Consider the following 11,717-nt stretch of genomic DNA (forward strand, 5'->3'; position numbering starts at 1 on the left):
TTTGATAATTCTTGTATTTTGCTTTGATAAAACATTATTGATAGGTGCCAACTCATATGCATCTTTCTTTTACCTGCGGATTTTCTGCATCTAATGCAAGTCTATAGTAAAAATCTGGACAGAAAACTCAGCGTACCCGCAAGAGAAATTGACATGCTGCAGATATGAAACACGCCGCAGATCATGGGAACGTAGCCTGCAAGGATCTAAAGAGTTAAGACATCTTACATGTATCTCCACATGCAAAAAAAAAGGAATGCCATCTCCTACTTCCTATTTAGTGAGAATAAATCTATGACATGCCACTCAGGGAGCCACAGAACAGGCGCTGCCTTTGCCCGGTAATGCCATCTGCTAGCAGTAGTCCCTCCCATGTCTTGTATATAGAGACTCCTGAGCGGCCACCACAGCTTCTTGCTGCTCCTCCTTTCTTGCAGTTGGGAGGGAGCTACATGAACAGCTGTGAAGACATTAGGAGAATTACACTCACAGGCTCGGACTCTGAGCACCATCAGGCCTCCTTATGAGCGATAATACAAAGTGCAATTACTGGGAAAGGGAATTAAGGGCTCAGTTTGGAAGAGGGACAGCGGGGGCGACTATTGAAGATTCGTGACCATTATACACAGCGCCAGGTAACGAGTGACAGGCTGTGGTGGTAGACAAAGCATGGCTTTCACCATGCTGCGATCCATGCCTGCCCATGTGATTTATCCAGATGTTTCTATGATGTCTGAGGACGAGGAGAACAGAAGTGAGAGCGACAACTCGGATCAATCCTATGGATGCTATGAAACTTCCACAAAGAGGCGAAAGGTTCCTAGGAAGCCCGGACAGGTGGTGGTGGTAAAGCAGAGACAGGCGGCCAATGCCAGAGAAAGGGACAGGACTCAAAGTGTTAACACCGCCTTTACTGCCCTGCGCACGCTAATACCCACTGAACCAGTGGATAGAAAGCTGTCCAAAATTGAGACCCTGCGCCTAGCCTCCAGCTATATCTCCCACTTGGCCAATGTACTTCTACTAGGGGAAGGCTGCGAGGATGGACAGCCATGCTTCAGCACTGTCTACAGGACCAGAGATGAAGCGGAGGGCAAGCTGCCACGCAGCATCTGCACCTTCTGCCTCAGCAACCAAAGAAAGGGGGTAAGTTTTGCCCTTTATTCCAAAATACTGAACCGACATCCTTTGCAAAATGTGAGACTAGGACTTCTCTGAACGTTACGTTTACCAGTGACCACATTATGCGCACGTGTGCTGTCCATGTTCAAATCGGATGGCACACGGACCAATTTTATTGAGTAAGGCTGCTCCGATAACTTGTCAGAGTAAAAATAATTTCAATAGTATTTTATGTATTTCGAATGAGATTCCCCTATTCAAGTCTACGGGTGCTCTAGAAAAATCGGATCACATACAGATCATCTTTACGGCATCCGATTTTATATTTTTTATTACTGATACATTGCAATTAACCTTGGAAACTGTAAAACTGTATCTGCATCTTATACATTTTTATTAATGTTGATGTATAATAATGGCAGATCCAAAAAATAAATTGGACATACAGATGAAATTTCCATTTTTCTTGGATGAAAATTGGACAATTTCTGATATTCTCATCTGAACCCGACCTATAAAAAGGTTCTTCACAAGAGATAAATCCCATTTTGGGGGTGGTATTTACTCCAAATCCAATTTAAAGACCAATCTTCCTACCTATAGCCAGTCTTATATTCCATAGTCCGGCTTAGTTCCATAGCCAAAATAACCAGATTAATGGGAAATCCAAATTTCTTAGACATTTTCCAAAATATATAATACATTTCTTGGTCATTCATTTATCCACTAGGTAGAAAAAAAAGTCTCATTTACTTTGTATTCATGTCTTGTGCAATGATTGAGGCTTATAGACTAATGAGAAATGTGCTGTCTAGTACCAGAAGTAAGACTGTATGCACAAGATGAGTTTTTGATGTTGCAGATTAAGTAAAATGGGTTACTTGCATTTTTTTTTTTTTCAAAAATACGCAGCATAAAACTCATCAAAAACTCATTGTGTGAACATAGCCTTACAGTTCCAGCAAAGTGGATGGGGATTTATAGAAATCTGATGCCCACTGTACATTTTTTGTTTTGTTTTTTACTCCACATAAACTGACATTTCAAATCTGCAGCATGTTAATTTTTCTCTTGCGGGTACGCTGATTTTTCCCATTGACTTCTATTAGATACAGAAAATCCGCGCGTAAAAAAAACACATGTAATTCGCACATGACTGTATCAATAAAGTTTTTTTTTTTTCAAATCCAAATACTAGAAAGTATCAAAAACAAAGCAACTTTATTTAAAATGCCATACCAAAAAGAGACAAAAACCTTAAAAACATGATAAAAATGCTTGTGTGAAAAGCAATGAAAAAGCGCAGAGAATCTGAAACCTCAAAGGCTCATCATGGGATCGTAGCCTAATACTACAGCGAAGCAGGTCATATAAACAGCAGCGGTGGGGAGTATCTCTTCCTAAACAATGGTGGGTATAAGGGGAAGTACTGTATATACAATATATGCACTGTATACAGAGCGCAGCTCAGTTTATTTTTTCTAATGGATGCACTCAAGACAAGTGTACCATTTGTTCATGAGCGCTCAATAAGATCAATTTCCACAAGTTTTTTGTTTTAAGAACAATTTTGAAGCAAATCTGCTTTAAAATCGACATAAAAAACAGCTTCAAATACTCGGATGTGGATCTTGACGCAGATCTGCTTCAAAAATCACCATTTAAAAAAGAAATAAAAAAAATCAGTGTGAACCTCCCCTTATATAAAAAGAGAATTTCGACCTGCGTCTCAATATAGAGAATTTCGACCTGCGTCTCAATATAGGGAATAATATAAAACCAAATGGGGGAAAAAAATATATATATATATTTTTTAAATATAGGTATCTGGTATGAGGACGACCAGTGCTGTACTTCACAAACTATTACGCTTCGTTTCCAATATGAGTTTTTGTACTCTGTGTATTTTCTTAAAAAGAAATAAAATGCAAGTTGCCTATTTTACAAAATGGGTGCAGAAAATCTGCAACAGCAAAAGCTCATCGTGGGAATGCAGCCATACACATACTACACAGTAACAAGAAGAAGCAAAAGCAGTCAGGGCCAATTCTAACATTTTGGCTGGAGGCTACAGAAGTGTGTTGCCTTAGGCCTCCAGCCACATAAGCTATTGTGACACCTCTGACCCTGAATCTGGAGTGAAGCCCTAATATGGTTTATATACACTGTATGTAACAATGGGATTCAGAATCCCACCATGGTGGGGGGGTTGGTTTATTTCTTTGGCTACTTTCACTTACAAATCCCTGGCTGATTTCCGCAGCTTTTTATATTAACACATTCATTTGCAATTGACATGAGAGTCCTAGAGTAAACGTCTTACCTCCTATGTTTTTATAGCGTTAACATGCTAATGAAGCCCGCAGCGATGACTGTGCGGAGACTCCCAGACCTGCTCGTTCTAGAATAAGGCACTTAATTTTTTATTATTCTCTTTAATAATTTTTTATTCTTTTTAATTGCTTATTAGTAAAAATATGCAGTACAATAATGTAGCCATTACAGTACACCATTGGAAAAGAGATGCTCCGGAGCATAAGTTGGTACACGTGCAGTGTGTAAGAGCATGTTCACACTGTGGTATATTTCACAGACAAAACAAAAAAAACAACAAATGAGCATATACCCTGTAGTAATAGCACAAGTAAATGACAGGGGGTACTTGGTGAACACTATTTTGATCATAAAAGACGACCAACCGCGACCAGGTGTACCCAATCAAAATGGTCCTATCAAGTGGCGTAACTTGAAGCTTTTGGGGCCCAATGAAAAATCCCCAACTTTCACTGGTCTTTAATGGGAACCTGTCACCCCCCAAAATCGAAGGTGAGCTAAGCCCACCAGCATCAGGGGTTTATCTACAGCATTCTGTAATGCTGTAGATAAGCCCCCAATGTATCCTGAAAGATGATAAAAAGAGTTTAGATTATACTCACCCAGGGGCGGTCCCGCTGCGGTGGGTGTCTCAGGTCCAGTACAGTGCCTCCTATCTTCTTTCAATGACGTCCTCTTGTCTTCCTGCCGCAGCTCCGGCGCAGGCATACTTATCTGTCCTGTTGAGGGCAGAGCAAAGTACTGCAGTGCGCAGGCGCCGGGAAAGGTCAGAGAGGCCCAGCGCCTGCGCACTGCAGTACTTTGCTCTGAGCCAGAGCCGCAGCGTGAAGACAAGAGGACGACATCCTATGAAGATGGGAGGCCCCGGACCGGACCGCGATGCCCATCGGACACGGACCGCAGCGGGACCGCCCCTGGGTGAGTATAATCTAACCTCTTTTTCTCCTCTTTCAGGTAACATCGGGGGCTTATCTACAGCATTACAGAATGCTGTAGATAAGTCCCTCATGCTGGTGGCCTTAGCTCACCTTCGATTTTGAGGGTGACAGGTTCCCTTTAATAGTAATGGTCGTTTCCTATGGAGCAAAGGGACCTTTGCGGCCCCTCTAGTCCTCAGGGCCTGGGTGCAATTGCAAACTTTGCCCCTATTATAGTTACATCCATGGCCCTATCCTGGGGTCTCTCTTATTGAAACCTTACCTTGTACCAGCCGACCTCAATGTAGGTAACGGCAGAGCATTAGACCATTGGATCAGGATGAGCAACTGCTCAGTTACAGGACACAGCACAAAAAACTGACTCGGCCGAATTACAGAAATATCTAAGGGTATGTTTCCACGTTCAGGAAACGCTGCTTGTTTGACGCTGCGCAGCGCTGCAGCGTCAAACAAGCAGCGTCCAGATGTTCCTGCATAGTGGAGGGGATTTGATGAAATCCCATCTCCACTATGCGTGGAAACCCGCACGCGGCGGCCCTGCGACTACGGACATGCTGCGCGTCTTTTCAGATCGCAGCATGCCCGTACACCTTGCGGGGACGCAGCGTCCCCGCAAGGCATATCACAGGGCCCTATGGGAGAGAGCGATCATCCCGGATGTGAAGAGTTAACACATCCGGCATGATCGCGTCCCAGGAAGGGGGCGGGGCTTAGCGCCGAGCGGCTTCGCCGCTGCGGCGATACCGCCGGCCATCCTGAACGTGGAGACATAGCCTAAGGGTTTATTCACATTACGCTTGGGCGTTCCATTCAGCAGGAACCTTTTGAGGTGCTCCGCAAATGTAATGTGTCTGACATTTACTGTCATTAAAAAAACAAAACCATTTACCGTAATATATACAGTATGTTTTTACATAAATTACCTATGTTGCAAACATAACATCTGCAGAACGGTTCCTGCTGAATATAATGCCTGTCCGCCATGTGATTCTACCCTAAGATGTTCCTTTATTTCAATCAAACTTGTATTTTGTGCTGTGTCCACTCACCAAGCATTTGCTTTTACAGTAGTAATTAATAGAATAGCCAACATTAGAGGGGTTGTCTGTCCTTGCGGTGTTCTGAACCCTTAAGTGTGCGCACCACACACTGTCATGATTCTGTGTTGTTGCTGCCAAGAACAGGCAAGTATGTGATTTGCAGCAATACAATCGAATTAAGCAAGTCTGAGCATGTCCAGTTGAAATGAGGCTGACAGTATGCACACTTACGGTCTCTGCAGTGATGCCGAAGAATCCTGACAGCATGCGGAGTGCATACTGTTAAGGTGCAGACGTTGACAGTCACATAGTGAGTGCAGACTTTCACAAAAAGAGCGACAACCCCTGTGAGTTTTTTTTTTTTTTTTTTTGTGTTTAATAAATATATCCCTGTGAGAAAGGTATGTTAAATAGACACTTGGGTAATGATAATCTATGGACATGTAAAATACCGAATGAGGCCATTATCTATATACAGAATAAGTATAACAGTAGTGGAGGCAAAACTATGAGCCTGAAGCTGGCATTTTAGTTCTTAAATCAACGGTATGCATGGAAATAAGCAATTGTGTAATATATCTTATCAGAGGAATCTGCTTTTTTTTTTTCTGAATTCTCTCTGAATTTTTTACTCTCAATTCAGAGGTAAAATCTGTTTTTAGTGTCAAGTTCAACACATTTTCCCATTACTGAGATGGGATATGACAGTTGGTGCTTTTACAATTCTATGTAGAGGGGAAGAGCTAGAGGCTGACAGACATTCTACTGCAAGTTCTGTAACGGCAACTTACAGTTCTCCATAGAACTTTGAGCACTAACTGCTATCTCCTAGCTCAGTAACGGGAAAATCTGTATTTTTTATTTTTTTTTTTAACGTTTGATTTGAGAATCTTTACAATGAAAGATCAGTCCAGAAAGAGAGAGAAGCAGATTTCTCTGTTACAAAGTTGCTTATTTTCATGTGTGCTATTGACTTATAAAATAAAAATTAAAACAACGTTTACACTTTGAACATTTTATTAGAGAGGCCCAGTCAATATGGAGTTTGCACAAAATGATAAAACCTGATCCTTTATTGAAAACTTTAAAATACATGGAGACCCCCACAAACTTAAAGGGGGTCCTGATATATTAAATAGTAGGGGGCCTAACAAAAGGGCTAGTAATGTATGTCCCGAGACAATGAGCACTAATTTGGAGAGTGATAAGGGAGTCAGCTGGAATTATTACTAATTTATTGGGGTATTTGGGGGGGGGGGGGGAGAACCTCACTACGCCATGTAGAAGGGAGAGCATAGTCCGCATTGTTCAGGGCTGATCAGATCATAGGACTGATGTCATTCCTGACACCTCGGCTCCTCTTCTTGGTGAACTTTGCAAACTACCAAAGGGGCAGGAAAATGTAAGAAAGTGTGCTGTAACCATCTGCTGTAGATAATGTGCACTCACAATGAACTGATCTGTCTTCTCAGGCCGCAAGAAGAGAACACACTGGGAACTGCCTGAAAGTGCGAGGACTGAACACGTTGCGTATCACCCAAAGATGATCTGCGCCGAAATCAGAGTGGAACTGAAAGGTTATAGGGCCCGATAATTTCTTTGTCTATGCAAAACAGAAGATGGGTAAAGAAGCCCAACAGATGGCAAGGAAAAGCTTCCAGAATATCAGTCGGGGCTGGTCAAATCTCTGGATGCCAAAGTACACGGAATGTCATAAGAAGGCGATGGAGGCAGTACAACACTGCTGGCCTGCAATAAGGGGGTTGGGAAGGCACCATCAGGGTGGTTTGGACAATACTCTTTGGGTAGTCCACCTTGAGATCAGGACTGCATCAAGTAAATATCTGTACATACGTTCGGCAAATTTTATAGATTTTAATTAAAATATTATTTTGAAATGTGTTTAATTTTTCTTTTATCTGCATGAAAAAGAATTAAAAATGTTTGCAAGTTATACTGAACTCTAATATATAGAATATAAATGTGTGAAAATTACTAATCGAAAAAAAACCATTCATTCTTCTGGGCAGAGATAGCCATAATATGTTTCACCCTTGTTATTTATTTAAAGAGAACCGGTCATCAGGTTTTTACACAAACTATTTATATGCACATGCAGCTCTTTCAAAGACAAGTCCAGCAATAGCTTTTAGATATCCAGTCCATTCCTTCAGTTATTGAGAAATGTGCAGCTGAATTAATAAGCAAATGAAGCTGAAGTGCTATTGTAGGTCTGAAGCCTCTGTCACTCCAGCTCTATACCCCAGCCAGCGCTGCCTGCTCCTGCGTGATTTGCAGGATACTCCGGTCACATGGGAGTACACAGAACACAGATGAAAGGATTAAAAGTTTCTTTGTTTATTGAAATCCACAACGCGTTTCGACGGAACAGCTCCGTCTTCATCAGGTGGCAGATTCTAATCCTTTTAATCCTTTCATCTGTGTCCTGTGCGCTCCCCTGTCACCGGAGTATCCTGCAACTCAGTTTATTCCTCTCCTGAGGCACCCGGCAGGAGCTGCATCGGACCTTTCTCAATCAACAACTCCCCTGACCGCCAGTTGACGCTCTTCTAGCCTGTCGTCTCTGTATCTATGTGCTCCTGCGTGATTGACAGCTCATTTGCCTAAGCAGTGTTCCCAAACTCCGGTCCTCAAGAGCCACCATCAGGTCATGTTTTCAGTATTTCCTTAGTATTGCACAGGTGATAATTGCATCACCTGCACAGGCAATAATTCCATCACCTGTGCAATAGTAAGGAAATCCTGAAAACATGACCTGATGGTGGCTCTTGAGGACCAGAGTTGGGGACACTGGCCTAAAGTCACACAGTGCAGAGGATGTCAGTCAAGCAGGAGAGCACAGCACTGGGGGGAGGGATAGAGCTGGAGTGACAGAGGCTTCAGATCTACAAATAGATCTTCAGCCTTATTTGCAAATGCTGATTTTTCAGTAATGGAGGAACGGACTGGACTGGCCATGGAAAGGTATCCCTGAATTTGTCTTTGAAAGCGCTACATTGGCATATAAAAATTTTGGGGATGAAATTCTGATTAGATTCCCTTTAATTTCAGAATAACTTTAGAAGAGATTTGAAAATCATAACTTTCATCACAAATCCTTAAACCAAAGACTTTTTTTTTTTTTTTCTAAATATTGGCCATATGAATGATTTCCTTTCGCCGATGTGGTTAAGGTTAACTATATGTATTACTAAGGATATGTTCACACTAGCGTGTTTTGCCGTCCGAGTGTTGTGAATGAGGACATCACACAGACATGTTATTCAGTATGTTAGTTGACATGAATGGTCTGTGTGAAAAATAATTTCAGAATGTGCTAGTCTCATCCGTTTTTCGATTGAGACTCTCCTATATATTTCGGTGGGTGTGCAAAAAAAAAAAAAAAAAGTGGACACCATCCACATGGCATCAAGTTTTTAAAGATCCTTTGCAATTACTGTGTACCCACAATGAGCTTTTGGTAAGTTTTTGATGCAACCTATTTTCGCTGCTGCTAAAATGCAGATTTTTACCTTTAGAGCAAAGTGGATGGGATTTATTGAAATCTCGTGCCCCACTGTATGTATGTGTATGTATGTATATATGTGTGCATATGTATGTGTATATATATATATATATATATATATATATATATATATATATATATAAAAAAAAAAAATTTACTCAGCGTAAACCGATCTGCTGTGAGCGTTTCAAGTCAGCAGCAGGTCAATCTCTCTTGCGGGTACGCTGAGTTTTCTGTGTGGATTTTCCCCATAGACTTACATTAGATGCGGGAAAATCTGCAAATATACATCACACATGAGCTTTTAGTGCCTTTCCACTGTGGAAACGCATCAAAGACGCATTTGATCTGCACATGGCTATATCAATAAAGGTGTGTCAAATCCAAATACCAGGAAATATCAAAAGCAAAGCAGCTTTATTTACAGCATGATGTATCAAAAAGGGACAAAAAAAAAAGCAGCCACAAAATCGCAAGTAACCTAATAGGGGCAGAAATGGCGCAGAAAATTTGCAACATGAAAAGCTCATCGTGGGAACATAGCCTTAACATTGTTTCTTAGCTACGGTACTATGTATAAAAAAACGGATACTGATGCCATATGGATGTCAGGACTGGAAATACAGATGAAAATACAAATTAAAAATCATCCCTCCATTATTTTCTGGAGAAACAATTTTTCATACTTTCATGTAAACCTCATTCAGATGTCCGTGTTTCACATACATGTTTTATCCGTGGATTTTATGAATAGAAGATGGAACAGTTAGGCCACATTCACACAATCAGTATTTGGTCAGTATTTTACCTCAGTATTTGTAACCCAAATCCAGTAGTGGGTGATAAATACAGAAGTGGTGATGTGATTCTATTAGGCCGGGATCACACACAGCGAGATACGGCCGAGTCTCGCAGGTTAAAACCAAGCACTGGCAACGGCACTCCAGAGCGGAGCGTGCAGCCGCATAGCAGTACATGGAGCCGCACACTACGCTCCGGAGTGCCGGTGCCAGAACTTGTTCTTAACCTGCGAGACTCGGCCGTAGCTTGCTGTAGTGTGACTCCAGCCTTATACTTCTCCTCTGATTGTTCCACTCATGGATTTTGCTTACAAATACTGAGGTAAAATACTGACCAAATACTGAACGTGTGACCGTGGCCTTATAGCCTATGGGTATCTTCGCATGTCCATTTTATTTTGCAGACCATCCCGAATCATGTTGTTCAATCCAGCATCAAACTTGCCAATGCAAGTCTATGGGTCTGTGAAAATCCGTTGTATCTTTGTGATGTCCATTTTCCACTGAGTGTTTGATAGAAGCTTGAGGCTATGTGCCCAATTTGCGGATTCGTGTGCGGATTTTTCCGCAGTTTTTGAAAAATCTGCAGGTAAAACGCACTGCATTTTACCTGCGGATTTACCATGGATTTCCTGCATTTTTTTTGTGCGGATTCCACCTGTGGTTTTACACCTGCAGATTCCTATTGAGGAGCAGGTGGAAAACGCTGCGAAATCTGCACAAAGAATTGACATGCTGGGGAAAATAAACCGCGGCACACGGACATGGATAACTCCGGTACCCACTTTTCCGGTACCGGAATTATCTGGACGTGTGAGACTGGCCTAACCCAGTTTAGGGCCTAGCCTAGTATTCCTTAACGGCATAGACTAATCAGAAAAAAGTAACCACTTCCTGATTGCCCACAGTCATTAGGTGGCAGGTGGTGCGAGTGCCCATTATCCAGCAAATTATTTTGATATTACTACATTATCCCTCTTACAATCATTGTACATTGAGGTGAAGACAGAAGCGGTTAATCACCACTCCTGTCTTCCCTTTGTCAAGCAATGTATTTTTCTGAATGAGAATGATGGAGTAAACCGAAGCATCGGAAGAGATGCATAATCCAGAGATGGATTTTGGCAGTCCCAGATTAATTGATTGTGTTATCTGTATTATCACTTCTGGCCTGTATTTAATACAGTGTTGTGTTCCCTATGTCAGCACATCATCAGTGCAGTGAGTGAAGGGGGCTTTCTATCTGAACTCATTTCTATAGTGACCCCATTGGCTATAAGAGGCAAGTAAAAGTCTAGAATAAATTCCCTGTAATCCTGCTGTTTTCTATTCTGATCACTATTAGTCTCATATTTACAGACAGCAAGATTTCTAACGGTGACTGGCCGAACATCTGACATGTTAGGAGTCTCTCAACGTTCGCTCCTGACAGATGATGTCGGAGGAGAATGGAATGGGGCAGTTGGAATTTCGATGGATGATCCTTTAATTTTCAGGGGAGAAGAGGCAGTGTCAGACCTTTCTGGCAGTGGTTTACTCCTCTTCCTGTAGAAAACATATGAATACCCATCCGAGCTGACACTTGCCGCTCATGTGTATGGTAGAGATGACTGTCTACTGAATAAACATTCGTCCGATAGCTATTTCATAGGAATGATTAGTTTTACCCTAAAGCAAAAGTTTGGATTTTAGAAAAATTCCTTTAAATGCTATTACCCATACACAGGATCCCCCATAAATATTTCGGTCAGTCCCCTAGACACTGAGTGAAGCACAGTTTGCATGGTCGACCATTGCTCCATTTAAATGGGAGACATGTTGATCCCATTCTCATGATCAGTGGGGGTCCCAGCGATCAGACACTTTTTATCTATTCTGATGGGTGGTCAGTTAGAAAACCCCTTTAAATCATATTCTTATAGTTCAACTGACAACCGTAAGTTATAAGCATGGAGTG

At 41.8% G+C, this 11,717-nt stretch overlaps 1 protein-coding gene across 1 annotated transcript; it reads left to right on the forward strand.

Annotated features, from left to right (window-relative positions):
- The first annotated feature begins 318 nt into the window (after window positions 1-318).
- Window positions 319-7,335, forward strand: TCF15 (transcription factor 15). Its single transcript, XM_077257754.1, has 2 exons — window positions 319-1,146; window positions 6,907-7,335. The coding sequence occupies exons 1-2, from the start codon at window positions 670-672 to the stop codon at window positions 6,979-6,981; spliced, it is 552 nt and encodes a 183-aa protein (XP_077113869.1). The 5' UTR covers window positions 319-669; the 3' UTR covers window positions 6,982-7,335.
- The last annotated feature ends 4,382 nt before the right edge of the window (window positions 7,336-11,717 follow it).

The sequence above is a fragment of the Ranitomeya variabilis genome, chromosome 4 (genome assembly GCF_051348905.1).
Source record: "Ranitomeya variabilis isolate aRanVar5 chromosome 4, aRanVar5.hap1, whole genome shotgun sequence".
Taxonomy (NCBI): domain Eukaryota; kingdom Metazoa; phylum Chordata; class Amphibia; order Anura; family Dendrobatidae; genus Ranitomeya; species Ranitomeya variabilis.

Excerpts from the sequence above, each read along its gene's own strand:
- TCF15 (XM_077257754.1), top strand. The coding sequence starts at position 670 with ATGGCTTTCACCATGCTGCGATCCATGCCTGCCCATGTGATTTATCCA. Across the intron at positions 1,147-6,906 it reads TCAGCAACCAAAGAAAGGGG|GCCGCAAGAAGAGAACACAC; the intron begins GTAAGTTTTGCC and ends CTGTCTTCTCAG.